General features: G+C 32.1%; 1 protein-coding gene across 2 annotated transcripts; it reads right to left on the bottom strand.

The window, feature by feature from the left end:
• Positions 1 to 12,362: 12,362 nt before the first annotated feature.
• LOC107428805 (protein PTST homolog 2, chloroplastic) lies at positions 12,363 to 17,284 on the bottom strand. 2 transcript variants are annotated; one of them, XM_048463289.2, is made up of 9 exons: positions 17,138 to 17,284; positions 16,354 to 17,002; positions 15,687 to 15,855; positions 15,159 to 15,354; positions 14,808 to 15,043; positions 13,831 to 13,976; positions 13,605 to 13,752; positions 12,953 to 13,021; positions 12,363 to 12,858 (listed from the first exon to the last, which is right to left on the bottom strand). In XM_048463289.2, the coding sequence occupies exons 2-9, from the start codon at positions 16,917 to 16,919 to the stop codon at positions 12,763 to 12,765; spliced, it is 1,626 nt and encodes a 541-aa protein (XP_048319246.1). In that variant the 5' UTR covers positions 16,920 to 17,002; positions 17,138 to 17,284; the 3' UTR covers positions 12,363 to 12,762. The 2 variants fall into 2 exon arrangements, with proteins under 2 accessions (XP_048319246.1, XP_060669750.1); XM_060813767.1 differs by having other exon boundaries at positions 13,831 to 13,919.
• Positions 17,285 to 23,038: the final 5,754 nt, after the last annotated feature.

The raw sequence follows: 23,038 nt of genomic DNA, 5'->3' as shown, positions 1-23,038 counted from the left end.
ATCAGTCACCAGCATTGGATACTCATTTTTGGGAATGGCCATATTTAAATCTCTGAAATCAATACATACTCGCATTTTTCTAATCATCTTGAACTCATGAACAACAATGGAAAGCTATTCCACATACTTAACCATTCTAACAAGTCCGGCCTTAATTATTTTTTCAACACATTTTCTTTTACCTTAAAAGTTATTTTGGCTGACATTCTTCCTGGAGGTTACTTGTACGACTTAAATCCTTCCTTAAGGGTGCTCCATAATCTTTCTATCAAGGCATTTCATGGTATCTTTTAGCAAAACAATCTTTGAATTCTTTAAGCAAATCAGTAATTTCAGTTTAAAGATCTGAATCTAATAAACCATTAACAAAAGTTGGTTAAGGGTCTTATTCTGTTTCTAAGCTAACTTCAATAAATAGATCCTAAACCTTGGCCTTGAATCATCCAACTTGGATGGTGTGAAACAAAGATCTTTAAACACTATTTCTCTTTATCCATGTGTCATCTTCCATAATACATTCAGTCCACCCTATAGCCAAATCTTCTTCCACTCTCTTAACCAAATAAGCCACTAACTTTTGGATGGTGGCCTGAGCGGCCTCCATTTTTCCTTTCCTTGTACTCACTATTCATTGATATCTTCTATTTTGAGTTTGGACATTTGAATGGCTATAGGTTCAACCATGTCCTCATAAGCGTCTTCTGCTATCATATTCAATGCCTTTGAATTCTTCTGTAATTCCAATAGGTTTCCAAATTTGCTATTCCTGTAAAATTTGATTAGGCCAATATCATCATAATAATATCTAAGTTTAATCATATTTGCTATTATAAGAAAAGGCTTATCATCAATTTGTACTACCTTAGCTTTTTCACTCTTCCAAAACCCTAAAATATTACGTAGCAAAAAGGAATGCATTGGCTTGAATATATCCAATCATGTCCCAACCAAGCATTGTATTAGGACTTAGAATTTACCATAAAGAATGCAATTATCATAGATTTGCCCCTCACTTTGAGTTCAATTAGATGAACTCTTTTAGATTTAGTTGTTCTCCTAACAAAGTTACTCATTGTGATCTCCATAGTAATAAGGTCTTAATTAACCTTGTTTAATTTAGAAAGCATAGAAGCCGGCAACATGCTTATTGTGACTCCATCGTCAATCAAAGCTCTATTCACTAGCTTTCCATCAAAATGGGCACAAATTTAAAGTTGATTAACATGTTGCTATATCTTTTTAGTTGGTTTCTCAAATATTTAGCCATTCTTTAGCCACTTCCAACTTTGTTGTTCCCTCCACTATGATAAATTCAGGACTGACATCCCTAGTGTCAACTACATCTCCTTCCATAATACTTGTTTGGTTAGGATAAGCTTTAAAAAAGTATAGAAATACCAACATCATATTACACTCCAATTTGGTCTAAAGATCCAAAGATTATTGTCAACTTTTTGTCAATTGAAGATGCAATCAAATTATCTTCATCCATTTGATCTTTCCTATCATATTTATTACCTTGAACAATTTTGCACTTGGTTCATCTAACGCGTGTATATTTTCTTTGAGACACCATTTCACCTTCTTATTATTAGAAGATTCGTCCTTCTTCATTTTCACCATTCATTTCTTTATCTAAATAGTTCTAGATTTTGATTTGTTAAGATATCATTATCTTTGGTCTTTTTAGGTTAGGTGAAAGTTAAAATTTCATTTCCCTTCCTTCTCTAGTTTTTTTCTTCTTTAGCCAACCTTTTTGCTTTAGTAGCCAATCTTTGCAACCTTCTTTTCTATGTGCTAGTGAGTGGCTGATAAGTTTTATTCCTAACTAATGCCATCAGTTTACCTCTATCATTGGTGGTATAAAACTTCTTGGTTTCTCATTATTTTGAAAAGATATCCTCATTTAGCCATTTCTTGGAACAATCACTCAGATGTTGGAATTGGCCTTCTTCTCTTAATGTTGCTCCATAGACCATGCATTCTTAACTCCTGGTTCAAGCTTTTGAAATACAGATCTTGGACTATGCAGTCCATAATGTTAGGACCTTCCAAAAGTTACCTATCAGAACCCTAGGATGGCCCCGACTAGGAGAAACCCCATCGAAAGTTATATAGAAAATCTGGTAGTATCCCCCCTATAAACTAGACTCTCTCAAATGTAGCCTGTACAGAAAACATTCACCTTATTCCCTCCACTTTACTACAAGTTTCTACAAATTTACAGAACTTTGATAACAATAGCATAGGAATACAAATATGAATAAAAATTAATAAACCATAAAAACCTTTATAGGAACACAAGTATGAATAAAAATTAATAAACCATAAAAACCTTTATATATGTTGGTACCCTTCCAAAGCTTACCACCTGTACCCCAAGATAGTCTTAACTCTTGTCAAGCTTTTGCTCAACATAGAAATTGCGTACCTATGTAACTCATGGCTTCCTACATCTACCACTTATTATAATATCATATTTTTACAGCATTTCATGAATATACTAAACACATAGATACAAATATAAAAATAATAGTAATAGTAATACAGCTTGGGTCTCATACATTATATCATTTAGTATACTCCTTTAACATCTAAAAATATTTAGATACAAATTGTACTACTAAAAATCGATAAATTATAAGACAACTTCTAATAAAATAAATTACATTTAAGAAAATGCACATAACAGAACAATATTTTAAATTGGACAATTAAGGTCTTAATGGTTGTTTTAATAACATTACCACTATCCAGAACTGATGTAAATATATATATATATATATACATAGGCATACATTTTCTACATATTTATGCACAACATTTCAAAGAATTTAGGTAATCAGCCTGAGATTTAAATACTTGCCTGGAGGCTAATACACATGCCTGAAGGGTAACACATCTTCCCGAAGGCTATAATACTTGTCCGAAGGCTAATACACTTGTCCGAAGGCTATACTTGACCAATGGTTATAATACTTGCTCGAACGCTAATACACCTGCTCGAAAGCTACAATACTAGCCTGAAGGCTACAATACCTGTTTGAAAGCTAATACATCTACTTGAAGGCTATGATACCTACCCGAAGGCTATTTATTACTCATAACTGAAAGGTATGATACCTATCCAAAATCTACAATACCTTCTAATTCATTAAACCATCTATTCGGACAAATACGACAATTGTACAGTTTAACAATAACAACAACAATAACAATAACAAGAAGAAGAACAACAACAACAACGACGACAACAACAACAATAAGAACAACAACATTAACAACAACAACAACAACAACAATAACAACAATAACAACAATAATAGAAATAACAATAAAAATAATAATAAGAATAATAATAAGAATAAGAAGAATAACAACAACAATAATAACAATAATAATAATAACAACATTAAGAATAAGAATAAGAATAATAACAACAATAAAAATAACAATAATAATAACACTAGTAATATCAATCATAATCATAAATGGGTAAAATAGAAGTAAAACTAATAAATACCCTACGTAACTCACACACTCGTGGTAGATGTACACCCAATATACCATATAGGATACTAATGCACGGTCCCACTATTGTTTATAGGTATATTACTACCAATATGGCCATTAATGGTTGCCTATAATGGTCGTCCAACTCGTTGGTCTTATAGGCAGTAAAAATACAATACTAAACTATTGATATGCTGAGTCGGATTGCGGCCATAGTACAGTGTGATACGCTATAGCAGAAAATAACATAATATAATATATATATATATATATACAAAGACATATATATACATATATATACACTTATATGTATACCTCCAAAAAACACATGATACACCATAGGATATATTAGTGTTGTCAAGTAATATTTACCATCCCAAACACCACTTGGTAGGTGGGAGGAAAGAAGAGAACTTGCATGTAGTCCATTAGTGTCCCAATGGTGCTAGTGCTAAACAATCTATCATCCTACGACTAAGGCAGGGGGTGGCTAATGTCGTCACAATAGAAATATCTGCCTATCCTCGCTTACCTTAGCACCTGTAGGATTGGCTAAACCAACCATCTTTTGGTTATGGGGAGGGTGGCTAATGCTATTACCGCAAAATATATGCCTACACTTTCTTACCAAAGCTCACAATGGATGACTAAATATAATTTGCGCGCTAATCCATAGATATAATAATATAGAACACCAGTACTGTATGGTATCTCTACAGACTAATTAGACACATAAAAATATATACTTACAAACATCAACTCCTCATAATTACATTTTTTGTTTTAAAATCGCAAAATAAATATTTTTAACAAATAAGTAAATAAATAAATAAATAAATAAATAAGTAATAAATATTTGTGAAACCCAGATAATTTTAAGGAAATATACTATGATAACATCATTTTAATTCTCTTAGAGTATAGATAAATAAATAAATAAATAAATCAATAACTAATAATAATTAGCCTTACAAATTCATATGTACGTATTCATTCATATACACACACATAAATATATAATGGGATGCGAACATATTTTAATAGCATACTTACTTTATTAAAGCTAAAATTTATGATAAACTATTTCGCAATTAAAACAATAGATTGATTAATAAAATCACTTTTAAATAAACATAAGCACTTAAACCATTTTTGAAATTTTGATAAACTACTCCATTAATAATATTTTGTTAAATAATTGATTTAAATCTAATTTTTAATAATACCAAAATAACTGAATAAATCTATATACATATTTAATTATGCACACATATACACACATCTATATAAATATATACATATAGATGAATATAACAAATAATCTTGCGAATCATAAATATATGTATATATACATATGATTAAACATAATTTGACACTATATATAGAGATATATATATATATATATATATAATATCAGATCCAAATAGATAATAAGCATCTTATAACATCCTTACTAAGTAGTACATTTAAAACCTAGATTACCAAGAACAAATAAATAAACAAAATAATTTAATAAAAGTGTAAATAAATAAATAAATAATAATTTAACTAAGTAAATAAGTAAAATAAATAAATAAATAATATTTTATTTCTTCGGTTCCATTTATAACTAAAAATTGGGTATTATTGAGTTAGACACACATATTTTGTAACCCTTATAATAGATATTGATGATAGTGATGACATCGACTATAACCTTGATACAGAGCTAGAGCTTTTAACTATTATGAATGAGCTAACTATGGATACGATGTTGGAAATCGATCGATTTTATATCATCCTTCAATTCAAATTAGCAAAAACAATGCCTCTTGCATAATATGGATTCCAAACTAGTTTATACTATTTAAGTACACCTGACAAAAGCAACTCATGATTAGTCACAATTGGCAAACCCTTTTCATATATATATATATATATATAAATATAAATGTGATACCCTCTAATAACAAATAAACATGTGTGTGTATGTACACACACACATGTGTATATATATATATATATCTATATCTAAGCACAAGCACAAATATAAATCGAATAAAAATCATGGAAACTGATATTGGAAAGGAAAGCCATTGATCCAAACATATTTATTATCTAAATGTAAAATCTATATATATATACATTTCAAGGATTGATATAAACCAAGAGAACTCAGTACACATAACAAAATAGTTATATTAAATTCTCTTAGCTACAAAAATGGCAATTTCATAAATACATCACCGTAATTCACAAACAAAGTATCAATGGAAAACTAAAAGGATGAGAAACACTAAACTAACCTCCGTTGTGCTCCACATCGTTGGTGATGGTTGAATTTCTTGCTGGAAACTGCTGCCAAATTCCTCCCCTTTGTACATCGTAAACGAGCTCAAATTGAGGTAAATGGAGGCCACCATCAACTTTACGAGGCTCAAATTAGGTGGCAGGGATCGCGAACTTGGCCCAAGATGGCTGGAATTTAGCGGTCGGACTGTGTGTTCACCATCAGCTTCCATGGCCATTTTACAGCATGTTGGCGACTTGCCTAGCAATCCTCGATAATTGGAATGCACTGTCGCATAGCTAGTTTAGTGGGCTGTCGGATGACAAGGGCGATGAGGGTTGGGTACATTGGAAAATGATGAAACCGTAGAAGAAAGAGGGACCGCCACCAACTACAAACTCCTGATTTGGGCTTGTCACCAATTGGCTAGCTGTGAAATTTAGCGGTTGACCTTGCCAGTGACTAGGCTGTACCAGCAGCCTATGTGTGTCACCGTGGGATGGCCGAAGATTGATCAACTTCGACCAAACCTGAGGAGAGAGAGAGAGAGAGAGAGAGAGAGAAAGAGTTGTTTACATGCATGCATGGGGGAGGAGAAGAGAGAGAAAAAGAACAAAAAATAGTTTTGTGGTGACACATGGCACTTGTCAAGGACCCCTCTAAATATTTACTACTGGTAAAGTCAGTGCTTGAAAAAAAAGACGATTTTACAGATTCGTAACTTTTCCATAGTAGGTCTAAATTAAGTATGTTTCCATTCTGTAGACTTGTATCAACGAGCAGTATCACATGGTACATAAATCAAAATCAAAATCCATACAAATAAAAAGTCAAACTCACATTCATTGATCAGTCCGGATTGCACTTTTTTATGACCATAACTTTCTAATTTCAGTTTCAATTTTGGCATACTACTAGTCTACGAACTCAGGTTTATTAGTACTTCATCACGATGCCTTGGTCAAACCTAAAGTCCTCTCACACTTAAAAGTCAATAGTAGAACCCATTTGATCAATCCCAGTCAACCCTAATCAAACTTGGTCGAAAGTTCAAATTCGGAGTGTTTTCTACGGTTGGGGTATTACATATAATTTTTTGGTGGAGACTTCAAACTACTGAAGGTTCTCTTTCCTGTTTTCTTAAAATGTACATTTTCCTCAGCATTAATCTCATATTTATATTTTGCACACAGAATCTTAGATTGTGGCTAAACCTTTTTCTAATGAACCATTTTCAACACTTTTATTCATATAGTCCTTCTTGTATCATTTTTCAATTGATGTTTGGCCTAAGTCTACCTTGATCTGAGGTTAAGTCAACTTCGAATTATCCATTGCTATCATATTCACCTTGGCTACTAGGAACAAATTATCATCCACTCTCATCACCTTCTTACCTTTCTTAAAAAACTTAAGTTCTCATTTCTCAATTAGTCCTTGAATGACATTCCAAAACAACATACACTTAGTGGTTCTATGGCTTTATCCATTGTGCCATTTGTAATAGGCCTTATTATTAATCTTTTTAGATAGCCAAATCACTTGTTGACCAACAAAAGATTAAAAATTTAGTCAGCTTTCGAAATATCAAAGGAATAACTTTTCTAAAGCTTGAACCTATTTTTGTTTGTACCAAGGGTCAATTGAGGAACCTTTTAGGTTGTTGTTGTTCTCACCAAAGCTTTATGAGTATATGGCTTAACTGCCACCACTTCAGCTACATTTCTCATTAGCTGTTTCTTCCTCACCCACATGATCATCTGTGTTGACCAAATAAATTTTGATGTTAGGATCTTTATAATAAAAGCCCCTTGAAAAATTCTTTCTTGGGAATTATTCCTTCAAAATTTCCTGGTACGTAGTTGCATGAGATACTAGGTAAAAATGATCTCTAAACTCCATATCTTCAAATCTCTTATTAAGCTTGTAGTTTAGACCACACTGAGCTATCTTCATAAATTCACATTCAGAATATTCAGATGACATTTATTTTTATCTCTTTTAAGTTAAGCTATACAATTTTCAATTGACTCTCCATCCTTTTGATATGAAAGAAAGAGATCTGCTATAGAGACCTTAAGCTCAATCTTATAAAATTACTTATGGAACTTTTGCTCCATCTTTTGCCAATTTTGAATAGATCCTAGTTGAAAAATGATGTACCAAGAAAATGATGAATTGGTCAAAGAATTGGAAAAGTGTTTAAGCTTGAACACATTATTGGTCCCATACTCTCCAAATTAGGTTGTACAATTGGCTTATGTGCTTAATGCAGATTGATTCTCTTCACCTAAAAAGAAAGCGAAGCCACGACATCTATAACCTCTAAGAAATTCTATATAGTCAACATAGTCCAGATATGGTTTCTCATAAGATGGTCGATCTATCTATTTGATAGCTGGGCCAACTATATCTTGCACTATATTTTCAATAGCATTATGATCTACGCCTTGGCCATTGTGGCCAGTCCTTACTGGAACTCTTGATGCCTATTGGTCTTAATGGCTAAATCTCCAATTTTAGCCATGTTGTTTAATTGATGATGTTGGTTTGTAACTTGTGGAGGAGTATAAACTTCTCTAGCCTCTTGTTGCTTAATAGCCACATGTTCAGCTGGCCTAACTCTCTTAGTGAAGTTTGGAGCTTTTGCAACTCTTGCTGAAACATTTGAGCCAATCCATTTAGAGACTTAACCATAAAAAATGAGATGGTCTAAGAAATTTGACCAGCTATTTCTTCACGGTCATACTTAAGTTAACCAACCATCAACTTATGATTGTCCTACATTTTTGTGACAACTCATGGATTAACATATCAAGTCCATGGGAACCTTCTTCATGATCATGCTCCATCTGATGTCTAGACCATTGTGCGGTTCTTGTCTCCATGTGTAGTCTCAGAAATTTGACCTTTATTCCAATGCTTAGAAGATCTTGTATCTATCATAATTTCATACTCAACTTTTGGAGAGTCCTACCAAGCATGCCAAAAAAGGTATGTTGATTATTTAATCAACAATCAATCTCCCTAAGTGTGTAAGAACATGCCAACCTTTGAGTTATTGGTAATTTGAAGCGCAATAAATAAAATAAATAAATAAATTGCAAGATCTGATTTCTCCAAACAATTGTGCATGAAAATAGAGCTCTTTTATTGCCTTGACAATTAAAAGAACTCAAATAAAAAAATTCAATTGAAATAATGATGAAAAGAGAAAGAACTAGAAATTTGAAACAAAATTTGGAGAATTGGAGATTTTGAAAACTTGAATACTTGAAAAACTTGAATGTTGATTTAAGAGAATTTATATTGATAGTGTTTGAATGTATGTGTCGTGAGACAGATGTGTAGGTGTTAAATCTGAAGCTTGACTCCTTTAGATAGCCTTTAATGACCTTTAATCCTAGTAGAGTTGCAACTCTTTTATGTGTAACCGTAATAGGACTAGGATTCTTATTCCTAAAAGTCATAAAATCAATAATATCTTTTCATTGAAAAATTCATAGCATTAAACTTTTACTTCAATTGGCTCTCTCACACTTAACAATTCCTTTGGCCTAACATTTTCTACTTTAATGTTCATCCACTGTATAAGAGACCATAAGACTATTTTTAGATAACTAAGATGAACATTCCAACTAAAATTTGATTTCCATCTTTAAAAACCACTCATAGGCCTGACATTTAATAAAGCTAAAAAAGTTATTCCTAACTCTAAAATCCAAGCTCTAGACTTAACATAAAAAGGGTCTTCCAATATCCGAAAATAAATTTTTAGGTCTCCTAATGAAATATTGTTCCTATACTCATTATTACACTTTTAGGCCCACCAATTTTACATATATCATCCAAGCCTAACACTTTACATTAAGATATTATTCCTTTAGAATGCTCATCCCACATGTCAAAAATCCCAACAATTACTGGCTAGGTCGTAGTAATGATCGAATGTGGTTGCTCCATTGGTGTAGGAGAACTTCAACTTAAAGATTTGGTAGTTGAACTCATAAATGGCAGAAAGCTTGTTGGACAAATTCAACAAAAATGTAGCATCCAAATTATTGTTTTTGCCATTGGAATTTGTATACGTATTAAATTCAATTGTTTCTACAACACATTCACACTCTTCATTTGCTCAAATTTAACCTACCCACATTTAATGAGAAATGGTAGAGAAAGAGTGACATAAATATATATATATATATATATAGAGAGAGAGAGAGAGTAAGAAAGTTCTTTTTTTTTTTGGCTTGGAAACAAGGTTTTATAACCAAAAGGAAACCAGAAAGGACAGCCTACTGGTGAGTGTAGTCGTAGAGACCTCTTTCTTGAGAAACAAAAGAAAGAAACAGACGAGGTAAAGAGTCTATCTCTAACCAATGTATGGCCTAGCAACGAGACCAATAACACTAGAGCCATTCTTGACAGAGGCGTCAGAGTTAATTTTGATAAAAAAAAAAGGCTATGGCTTGAGCCACAAGGAAGAGATTGGGTAAGGTGACACCTCTTCGGAATAAAGCTTTGACAAGAGTAACTTAGTCTCGTTGAACCTAAACTTCACTTCCAGCAAGACGCCTTCAAGAGAAATGAACTCAAAATTAAAAAGGAAATTATTTCTTATTTTCCAGATTTGGTTCAAAATAATGGTCGAAAAAAGAAAGAAAACTTCTTTGTCCTTTTTATGCACAGGTAGTATCCCTTCCAGGTTAGTAAGCAAAAACAACTTTTCCTCTACCGTCAAATCCTCTAAAGGCTCCCATTTTACACTCTACGGGGAGGCAAACCAAAGGGCTTTAACTATATGGCAGTGAAAGAAGAGATGATCTTCAGTTTCAAGGCACCAACATCCATGAACACACTATTTGAAGGCAACTGCTAGGTTACGATTAATAAGGTTGGAGGCTGTTGTCAAACCTTGGTTGGCTAACTTCCAAATGAAGAACTTTAATATTTCATGCAGCCTTGAGGTCTAGAGGTATTTCCACCAATGGGAAGCCTGCAGATTATCCAAAAATTCCATCAAATAAGCTGATTTGACTGAGAACCTGCCATTGTGGGATCCATGCCAAATAAATTTGTCTTCCAAAAACATGTAAGTGGTGGGAATTTTGTAGAAATTATTGACCGTATCGAGGTCAAACAACTATGTAAGTTTTCCTCGATTCCAAGTACCATCTGCTAGTTTTAAGGAGTTAACCATACTGTACTCTTTTGGTACTTCCTCATCTTTAGGAATTGGCTTGAACCATGGATTATTAGGTATTCATGGATCCTCCCAGATATTAATGTGGTCACCTTTGCCAACTCTAAAACAAAGTCCTTTTTGAAGTAATTTCCTAGCCGAAAGGATTCCAATCCACGACTAGGTAGCATTCTTCTTCTTTTTGCACTCCAAAAAGGACTTTCTTGCATAGTACTTTGATTTCAAAGCTTTAACCCACAATTTATTGGATTGTGCTATAATGAATTTGCATTTGCATACACATACTATGGTGGGGTTGCCAAAGATGTACTTGTAATCGTACCATAAATTAGAATATAATTTTATTATAGTAGCTTTGCATGTTTATTTTATTGTGATAATCTCACCATAAAAGTTAGATTTATGATTTCTATAATTTTTTTTTCCATTTATATGGTAAGTGTATAAACCTATTATAATAGAACTGAATACATTGTACAAGCCAATAGAATTGTATATATTGTCATAAAAAAAATAAAAAAAAAACAATTATATGTATATATATTATACACATATAACTTATATACTTTGTTATTGGAAAGGTTGAAGACCAAATTGAATGAGATGGGTTTTTTGAGGTAGATAGAGAATTTGATAAGAATTTTGGCAGTTGAGCCATGGACAACATTAATGAAGGTGTGATTGAGAATGGTGAAAGCTCGTACGAGTTTGCCTGCATAGATAGACACAATGCTACGGATGCTTCCTTTGTTGTTAGTACAGACTTGGAGTGAAACCGTTGGATTTGATTTCCTATGCTTCACATGGCAGGGCCAAAACTATTCATTGTTTTTAGGCTTTCTGTTTTTTTCTTGTAAGGATAAATAAGAATGATCAAATTTTTTTATTAAAAATTTTGATATCATGATTTGACATTTTTTAAATAGTTTACTTTCCTATCAATATAGATAAATATCAATTTAATAGTATTAAAAAACTGTTGCATAATTAATTATTAAAGTTTTAATAACAAAATTTGATACCTATAGCATGTCTCTTTTTTATAATGAAGAAAATACTGTTGAATTTTTTTGTCTAAATAAAAAAAATTAATACCGTTGACTTTTTTTTTTATCCAAATAAAATAAAATTTTCTTTAAGTATTTTAATCAAAATTGTTTTGACCCCTTTTTTTGGTGAATAAAGTTGTTCTGACTCTCCATGTATAGACAAAATTATTTTCTAAAAGTGGTTGATTTATCACCATATATATGTGTGTGTATATATATATATGTTTTTCTTTTCCTTGCATTCAATTTGCAAATTCCATATAAGACTGGTATTATCAGTTTAATCCTCTTCATGCATGCATGTACATACACAAATTCACAACTCAAATTACATCAAACCTGGGCTCAAAACCAATCCTTTAACACATTAGATCGGGCACCAGTTTTTGTTTATATGGATATCCAAATGAGATTAAAACCCACGTTACACTTCTCCAATCCACAAACTATTTGACTGAATCTTATCATTTTCCGTACACCTCAAACCAAGAAATCAAAAGAAAGAGGGAAAATTGATGGTGCTTCATCTACCCAGCCTAGTACACCAAAGAATCATGAGAGTTAACATCTGTAATCTACTCTATCTGTTTTATGTCTAAAAGACCAAAAAAATCAAATCTACTCTTATCTGTTTACAGAGGGGAAAAAAAAAAAATTCTTTCTGCAGGATAGACTCCATTTGCAATCTGTACAAGATCTTCTCACGCCTGTTGTTAGACTATACGCATTTAGTGGATAACAAGTACATTGTTCTCATACCCATTATTCCGAACAGTTGGGCGTAGGGGATCAATCTGCCATTCACCATCAACAATGAATTTGATCTGGTAAAACATGTTCAAAATTCGCTGAGATGATTATCAACTAAATCGCATTTACAATGTGACAATGAGTTTTAAACAGACAAAATTGGCGTACCTCATATTCTCCAGGGTACAATTGCAAGCATAAAGAGAATATTCCTGTCTTTGACTTTTCCATCTTTCTCTGCAATAAAGCACTGAAGTTAGAAACAATGCAAAAAGAACAACGTAATCAGTAGCAGAGCCATTAACAAGTATGCAGGAACTGCCCACTACTGCACTAAAATCTTAGGAACTTTTACTACTCAGGTAGGTGCATTTGGTTATGATAGCATGGTAGTTACTTCATCAAGGTGGTTTTATTTTTTATTTTATTTTATTTTGTTTTTTTATTTTTTTTATTTTTAAGTTGAAAACTTCATCCAGGTATTAATTCCTCGCTTTTCTTGGCCTAATCTTATGGTCCAACAATTTCCACCGTAGATGACAAACCTATCTTCACCATGTCAAAAAACCTTCAACCGCCACTAAAAATGGCATTTGGCACCTCACAGAAACCCAAGGAAAAACAAAGTATTAATTTCTAGCATGTGTATGATTTGTCTAGAGTCTAAAGCAAATTCTTCTCAAATTAAACGATCTTGCTTCTAAGGATTTAAGAATTTAAGAAGACCAATATCAAGCATTGGTGCCAACCAATTAAAATAATGAACACTATATATATCTTCATTCCAATTACAACTGATCTGCTCAAGAACAAAGCATACCTTAGAGGCCCAACCATCAAATGATCCTGCTAAGAGCACTTCTGTGGCTGTATTAGGCCAAATTATGCAAGTAGGACGAAGAAGACATAAAGCTCTTTGAGCGTCATCAATCCTGCTCTGTTTCTGCTCCACAACCTTCTGTGCATCACTGAAATCATGAAACTATTAGTAGAATATCAATTTGAGACTGTAACTTTTTATTAAATAAACAGAAATTTGCACATACATTATTGCTAGTGCAATCTTTCCTTCTAAAACAGATAACTTTGCACGTATTGAACGTAGTTTGTCTTGGGCATTCATAATCTCATTTTCCTGAAACTCCCAGGCATCAGAAAGCTTCCACAAATCATCAGAGGAGTTTTCATGACCCTAGATAAAAATAAACAAAGGGTTAAAAAAGTTTCCCAGCTCCCCAAAAAACTCAGCTCAAGATATGGTAACTACGGTCGCAGTATGAAAGTGCTTTATCCTAAAATTGTTTTAACTGATAACAAGTTTAAGTTTAAGCTTAATCCCTCTTTTTTTTTTTTTTTTTTCCTTGGGTTGTGAACAGCTACATTTTATCCACAGAAAAGACCCGTATAAGTATCTTCCTATTACTAATGCATTTCGTAGACAAGCATACCCCTAAGCCTGTAGAACTAATTATCCAAACTGATGTAGTTGCAATCAGATTCAATTATTAATCATTCTAAAAGTAGTGAAATCCTAGTGAAATTATTTTGTACCCCATCATCCTAAGCATCTAAAACTTTCAGCTCATGAATTCAATTCATGGGGTTACCAAAGGCAAAGTGACAGACTTAAGCTTCTTCCAAATTGATCAATTAATATTGCAACAAAATGAACACATGCATCTGAGAGTTATTTATATCTTTGTTCACCTATATTTAGACAAGTACAAAAAAAATGAAAAAATGAAAAAATGACAGAAGAAAAATCATGCATAAAATAAAAAGATGGAAGCTTGGATTCTGAAACAACCATAACCAAGGAATCCTTGTTCCATTTAGTAAGGAGCCCAGGTGTGAACAAAGACCACAAGGCCTTTCATGGGAAAACAAATGTTATTTTTAGCATATATTGACAATTTAAGTTACCAAAAACACATAGGAATTAATGGATTATTTCTCTTCTATAGTGAATTTTCCACATCAAGGAGAGGTTTTTGTAAGCAAGAGAAAGTTAGTAAGCGATCACCTCTTTTATTGCAATATCATTAGCTTTAGGCCTCAATGGGTGAAGCACAGAGGAGAGCTCTAACTCCAGGTCCTGAAGACGACTTTGTATTTGATTGTGGCTAATCTCCTCCATTTGAAAATTCAATTCCTTCCTATTATTAGGCACACTAGTAGACTCTCTTATTTCAATTATTTTATCTTTTGAAATGTCCTTTGACCCTCCCATGCCAACCTCATCAGATGAAAATTCAGCAGCTGGCCACATCAAAAAATTAAGGTTAGTTGAACCAAACTATGAAGAAGACAAATATAAAAATAAGAACCAACAAAAAAAAAAAAAAAAAAAAAAAGAAAGGCGAGAGGGAAATACCTTCAAAGTCCATATCTGAAGATCCTGCCCGCTGAATGCTCCAAGCTCTCCACATTTCTGGCTTAACTGAGCCTGTTAAACCATCAATTTCAGGAAGAGATTTTTTCTGACTAACCCTGCCCTTTGAATCATCATATAAGGTCTTCTCAGGGCTTAGTGAGGAAAGTCTGCTGCTTTTCGTGAGGCCCGTGACTGTCTTTTACAATGTAATAAGCATCATAAATTATGTTTCAGACTTTCTACATACAAAGGAAATAAAATCACACATCAAATCCTAAATGACAAAGACAACAGCCTAATGAATATACTGTAGTATGGACTGCCACTAAGTAGAGTTCAAGCGCAAACATGTTCATCTGTTTTTGAATATCAATCATGCAGACTTGATTTGGAAGACTTTTTTTTCTTCTTTTTTTTTTTAAATGAAAATTAATCTTGTAATATATTAACGTTAGATGTATATGCTCAAAATCAAATATACAAAACATGGATTATTGAACAAGTCTCCAAAAATAAGCATCAGCTTACCAAATCTTTTGATAATTTGGGATGCCAGTCTTCTTTAACATCATTACTCTGCAAGAAGGTACTGTCTTCTTTGTCTCCCAGACCAAGCCCAAAAGTCTGATTTCTTTGTTTCTGCAGTCGACTCAATATACCCTCAACCCCAATCTCATCTTTTGTGGTTTCCGTTTCTCTGCATAAAAAATATATAAAAGTTAATCCACCTCTCAATGATATTTTTAATTCAATTGCTGAAAGACACCTAAGCAATTCGTATGTCAGGGATAAAATCTCTATATATAATCCATCCTTCCATTCTCCTCTCTTTCTTTCCTTCTCCCAACAATTTGTCAACAAGAAGCAAAGTATCAAGAAATGGAGCAATGGAAAACAGTAATAAAATTTGATGACCAAGGCCATAATTATGTTACAAAAAACTGATAGTAAAGCTGGAAAACATATCAAGAAGATTACGCCCTTTACCAATATGAAGAAATGAACAGGAAACATAATGATGCAAAACTTTTGCCATTGACTAAAATAGTACACCGAGAGCTCTAAAACCAGGTTCTTGGTTCAACGTAAAAACCTTATCCACATTTGTTTTTCCAAATTATATACATGTCAAATTATAAAATGAATGATAGTAATCCAGCAAGAATATTACAGAAACTAATTTAAGGAAACTCACAATGATCTACCGGATGATGAGGCTGGATGAGAAGAACCATCTGAGAAGAAAGAAACAACCCCTGAATCTTGCATGTTATTGCTTTTTTGAAAACAATCTGCTAAAGAACCCGAATCCCCAATGCCATTTTCTTGAGTTCCTTCCTCCTCATCCAAATCCCAACCCAAAGAGAGCCACCCACCTCTCTTCACAATTGCTTCCACCAAATCCATTCGACCAGCATCAACCAACTCTTTCTTGCTCGGAAACGCTTCAGGCTTCTTGGAATTCTTCATAAACTCAAAAATCTCCATCTCCAATTCAACATCCCCTTCGTCATCCCAGTTCTTACACCGCCTCACAAGCCCATACCAACCACAAAACAAACCCTTTTCATACCCCCTAGTGTTCCCATTAAACCCAAACAAAGAACCTCTCTTTTCCGTCTCCCCAACTAAGTTCAGGGCCAGAAACCTCTGCTGCTTCCTCCAAATGCTGGTAATTGAAGGAAAAACTTGTGGGTTCAATTCAGTGAAGGAACAGAGCGAGGCGTGCAAGCAAGAACAAGGTGCAGTGAAGGAATGCATGGCTCAGGCATTTCGGCGAACAGTTGGTGACCAAGATGAATGCGACATGCGCAGGTTTAGAAAAAGCTCTATCGAGAAGCGCGCTAAGAGGGAAAGAAAAGGAAAATCAAAGTGAAGAAAAAAAAAAAAAAAAAAAAAAAGAAAAAAAGAAAAGGAAAAGAGAAATAAGCAGTAACCACGCAAGGGACAAAAGTACAAAATTAACTATCAAACCTCACCTTATTCATATATGCGCCGCTAATTCAATCTGGTCCACTCGGTTTCATTTTGCTAGACTTTGGGAAATTTCCTTTTCATTTGTTTCGTTATCCTACTTCCACAACTAACAAATAAATTAACTAACTATTCACCTCCAAAAAAAATAATAATAATAATAATAATAATAACTAACTCTAACTTAGAGCTTGGAATAAAGGAATATATAAGTTTCTTTAATTTATCTTTGTCGTCTTCTAGAATTAAATCATTTTCACTTATGCTATACTTATATTCCAAGTAAAAAAAAAAAAAAATTGTAGATTTATAGATTAAAAAAAAAAAAAAAAACGCGAAAACTGCTTAATACAGTTATAGTTAAAAAATTACTATTTTTTCTCCATCTATATCAACAAAAAAAAAAATGTCTAGGAAGATATTAGAATTAATCGATTCACATATTTATTTTAAGAAAAAACTCTATTTAAAAAATAAATATTTATATATATATATATATATATATTTAATAGAATTGGAATTAAAGTATTAGGATTTAAATTTCTTATATGGGAAGATATATTCAGATACAAAACCGTTTTTAGTTTTAATTTTTGGTAAGCAAAACCGTTTTTGATTTGGTATTTTTTTGGAAATAAAATCGTTTTCAGTTTGATATAGTATTGACGCGGAAAATAAAAAAGAAAAAGCAATTATTTTTTAGTACATTTAGGTAGGTTTAAGGGCTTGTTTGGATATGTGGATAAGTAATTGGTTTTTTCTTCTTTTTCTTAATAAATTTGGGCTACTTTGACCATCTTTTTTGTGGTTTTTTTTTTTTTTTTGGAAGAAATATTTTTTTTGTCTTTAAAAAATAATTTTTAAGATAGAGAATAAGAATTAGTTTTTTGAACTAATAAAAGTTAGGAAAAATTTTTACAAAAGCATTAATTAATTTTCTATTTAGAGCTTCCCTGTTAATTATTGAGGGTTTTAGATTCACCTTACATGCGTTTTAGATATAATTTTTTATTTTTTATCGAATGATTTAAATTAAAATTTTGATATATGATTTTATTATTATTACTATTGTGTAATTTGAACCTAAGATTTTACAAATAAAATCAGATATTGCTGTTAAATTGTTTATTAGAAACAACAATTTTTTTATTTTTAAAATTTTAGTTTTGCTTTATTGTTTATTTTATTTTAATAGAAAACTAGTTTCTTAATCTGGTTGACGAGAGGTGTACGGAGAGAGCCTCCATTCTAAATATTTGAATAAAAGAGAGTCGCGTTAGGTGCAATGATGACACTGTTATTGGCTTCCTAATGGGGGACAAGCAAGCTAAACTAGGTTAAGTCGGATCTTTTATCCGGATATGGGTATGAGAAATCGGAGCTTTGACCCATTTTTCATAAAATGATTCTCCGCACTCATTCTCAGTAAAGTAAAGATACCATGCGTGTGTGGGTAGGATTACTCAAGCCAATCGTTGTTGAGTCTTTGTCCAAAGAGGAAGTGGATAATTCCCTTTTCGATTATTTTTTTTCCATTAAATCCATTACTAAAAGTAAAAGGGTTTAACACGCTTAGACTTGTGGAACATTTCTTTTTTAATATATAAAATTTTTATTTTTTAGCTAAGAGAACTTTTGTTAAAGAAAGTTAATTAAAAGATTTAAATTTAGAGCATTTATTAATTAATTAATGAGATTGCTGTTCATATTTTAGCTAAGAGAACTTTTATTAATTAATGAGATTGCTATTCATATTTTAAAAAGGTAAAAGTAACCCAAATGAAAATGGAAAGAAAAAGAAAAGAATGAGTGTTTTTAATTCCCCTTCTTATTTTTTCATACTAACTTTTGTTGAAAATTTTAGATTTAAAACCATATTTAATATTTTAATATTTCTAAAGGCAATATTAAATAATTTATTAATTAAATTTTTAATATAGGAGTTATAAATTTTGAATGAATTTGTAACAAATAATTAAATTATAAAAATTTAATTGTAAAATTTTTGTAACAGCTAATTAAATATGATATTTAATGGTAAACATTGTTAAATGTATTAAAAACTATATTAAATACCAAAATTAATCTCTTGTTTGGTTGAACTTTTTTTCACTTTTGACATGGAATGCGACTTACAGAGGGAAAGCAAGAGAAGGAGTTTTGTAGTTTATTTCTTGTATACTTTTGAAATTATTCTTAAAACTATTTAGGATCCTTCTTTATGGTAGAGAAAAGACAATTTGAAATTTGCCAAAAAAAGCTAGAGCTGAAGTTTTTGTAATCTATTATGTCTTAAAAGACAAATGCATTTGAATTCATTAGCATCAATGAAAAGCGAATCTATTTTAAAAAACCTGTATGGAGCACAAGGCTCAGACACAAAACTTCAATCCAACATTCTAATAGGTTTTTATTTATATTATATTTGTTTATATAGATATATATATATATATACCGTTTTCATTCTGGAACATGGATTTCTTTTCAAATCGATTATAGCACTATTTAAAAAGAAATTTTATCTTTAGTACTATATATATCCAAATTTCAAGATGATTTATTTAATCAAAAATTTTTGGTACGTATTGAATGTCAAAGTGCCAAATACGTTTTAGAAAAAATGTTCAAAATATTGCATCAAAACATATTTTTGCTCGATGGCAAGCTATATTAGGTATTTTTGATTTTGAAATTGCATACATCAAAGGAAATCAAAATTGCGTTCCTGATTTCTTAACCCGTGAATTTCTGCAGGAAAAGGTTTCTCACCCAAGGCATCATCATGTCTCGCAAAAAGGGGTCATCTACCCCTCTTCCAAACCCAAATCTTCCCAAAACTGAACACACCCAATCAACTCAAAATCAGACCTTAATTCCTATTGAATCTACCCACCTATCTCAACCTATTCCAGTCAGCCAAATCAATTACCAAATTGCCCTAGTCAAACCTTATAATCCATATAGTTTGATTTCTAGTCAACCATTCACCCCACTCACTCAAACTTCCCCAAAATCATCTCCCTATTTTGATATTGCTCGCAATCTTTTATTTTATGTTGAACCTTCACTTCGAAAGCTTCCCACTATTCCTCACATTATTAATCAATTCCTTTCTCCTAATTTCCATTTTATTCCCAAATTACCCAACAAAAACCTAAAATATTATACCTCCATTCTCCAGGATACCCACTCAGTTACTATTACCCCTCTCCTTGATAAAAATGACAACCAAACCTTTATTTCTCATAAATTTTGGATCCACAAAAACCTTACTCTTGAAGAATGGAATCAACCCTCGTATTAATCAAAGAAAATCACTTACCCGGGTGATGTTAACATGATCCCTTATTTATATAACTATTATGATTATATTGATGCCTGAGATTATATCTTTTTACACCAAAATGAATCATTTTTTCATTCCTGATTTATCAGCTGGGATTCCAAATTCCTAAGAAATTTCCCCAGTTGGTTTTTCCATTGGTGGTGTGATCATGGCCCAGCCAAAGAACATCTCCCACCACAAATCCAATATTTAATCACCTACTTTTCTAAACATTATAAAATCACCTATCAAGAAAGTGACTTTCCTATTGAACTTATTTTTATGTCCAAATACAAAGTATCTTGGATTTTCAAATGGCAATACCACAGAGAACAAGATATTATTTACCGTATCCACTCAATCAAATGGTGGGATAAATGGAACTGAACCCGTACTCATAAAATGGTTATGGATGAATTCCCTATCTCTCCCCCTAAGACCATCAAATCATCTTCTAGTCAAACTTCTGGAAAATCAACCCGATCAAAAAAGGACATGCTTGCACATATTCAAAAATTAATTGAAGAAGTAGATCAATTATAAGATGATTCCGACACATCTGATGAGGCCTCCAGTCAACTCAAAGCAGAATCAGCTAGCTCCTAATCAAAAAATATTCCTGAATCCTCCTCAAGATGGGCTGATTATCAAGATAGTCAAGATCCATATGATCTAGGATCTGCTAAAACCATGCAACCCAACCTGATGGAGAGATGAGTCATAATCAACATCAGGAATATCTGACAGTGCAGAGTTGCTTTCAAAATTCCACTCACAAAAGTAGATCACGAGAGTTACTATTTAATCACTATTCATGAACAGTAAAAGGCACCGAAAAGCAAAATACTGTTCAAGAGACTGTTCACCGACAAAATCTTGGTATTGACTCTGGATTAACATGGTATGACCTTTAGCATTATGTTTTTTAGCTTTAAAGTTCATATTAGTTCCTGAGACTTTGTAATGAATTCTGTAGATTAGAGCTAAGGGTTGACGACCTTCGTCAAAGTTATAACCCGAAGTTTTTAGATTTAGAGATAAGACTTTTAGTATGCATGGATCTGTTAAACTAACTGGAAAATTTGGATAACAAGTAAAATGAATAGGACCATTACATAAACTGGTTTCTATGACTTCAAAGACACCTTCATTAAAGTTTTTGAAATTGGTGTCTCTAAGACACAGTAGTATAGATGAATTGGTTCCTAATTTTGTAAGAGGTTTGATTCCAATTTGAACTAATCCTATGTGTAGGAAACGGTGACCATCTTGTATATATTTTTTAATGTTGTCTTTATTGATTAGTTGGCAGGTTTCATGATCTTTGTTGATTGTGTAAACTTGTTCAACTGTTTTAATATGTGATTCACTTTTAAATGAAGATAAAGACCAAGTTTTATGGTGATAAATTTCACTAGGTGAAACTGGAGGAATATTCCTGTCGGGATTGATTGATTCATTAGAAGGAAAACTATAATGTTCTTCATTGATTATGTATGGTATTTGATTTCCATTAAGTGATGATCTAGAACTAGTACTTAATCTAGAACTAGTAGAAGAATTAGATCTAAATAATCTTTCCATTTTCAAAATTTAATTTACTTTTACTGAGATTTTTCCATCCTATTCCTAGACCTCTCAGACCGACATTCTCTCATGCCTCTCCTAGGACTTATTGTTCAGACTCGAAACGATTACTGTTCAGCAAGGTTTAGAAAGGAATAATATAACAAAAGTAAATCAAAGAAAATAAAGATAAAGAAAGTAAACAAGAAACTGAATTAATTAAGCAGATATAACACTCTATGGGTGCTAATAGAAAGTAGCAAGAGACAAATCGAAACACTTATGGCTTTGATACCAACAGGGGGAAAATAAGAAGAGTGTTTTAGATATATGAAATGAATAGGAGCAGAGTAGAAGTAAATAAATGAGCGGAAGTAAATGAAAGCAAATAGATGAGGCGACAAAGCCAGCCAAGAACAATTAAGTAATTGAATAGAATAATTACACAAATCAAAGCATTATTACCATAGGGAAACAATTAGATAAAATAGAAACCAAAATTGATAATTCCTCTAAAGAAGAAATTAAATCACAACCCCTTATAAAATTTCCAGATATTACAAAAATTCCAACCCTTCCAAATAAAACAAATCAACTTAATAAAAGTACTCAAAAAAACAGAAGCCTTACAAACCTTTAATAAATCAAAAAATAAACACATAACTGTTCAAGATCTACAATCAGAGATTAAAACAATTAAGTCCGAAATCAAAGAATTAAAATTAGAAAATCATTTAATCAAACACCAATTACAGTTTATTCAAGAAAACCCTCAAAAACTTATCCCTAATCAACTTGAAGAACAGGAAGAAGGATCTTCCCATGACAATTGTTTAGCTTCCATTCAAAAAATCAAACTTAGAAAATGGCACATAAAAATCACAATAATCATTAAAGATTTTCAACTAACAACAATCGCACTTTTAAACTCAGGTGCAGATTTAAACTGTGTCCAAGAAGGTCTCATACCTAGTAAGTATCATACAAAAACTAAAGAAAGATTAAACTCCGCTAA

This window comes from Ziziphus jujuba, chromosome 12 (genome assembly GCF_031755915.1).
Source record: "Ziziphus jujuba cultivar Dongzao chromosome 12, ASM3175591v1".
Lineage (NCBI taxonomy): Eukaryota > Viridiplantae > Streptophyta > Magnoliopsida > Rosales > Rhamnaceae > Ziziphus > Ziziphus jujuba.
The sequence above is the reverse complement of the archived record's forward strand: the minus strand, read 5'-3'. Positions and strand labels throughout refer to the sequence as shown.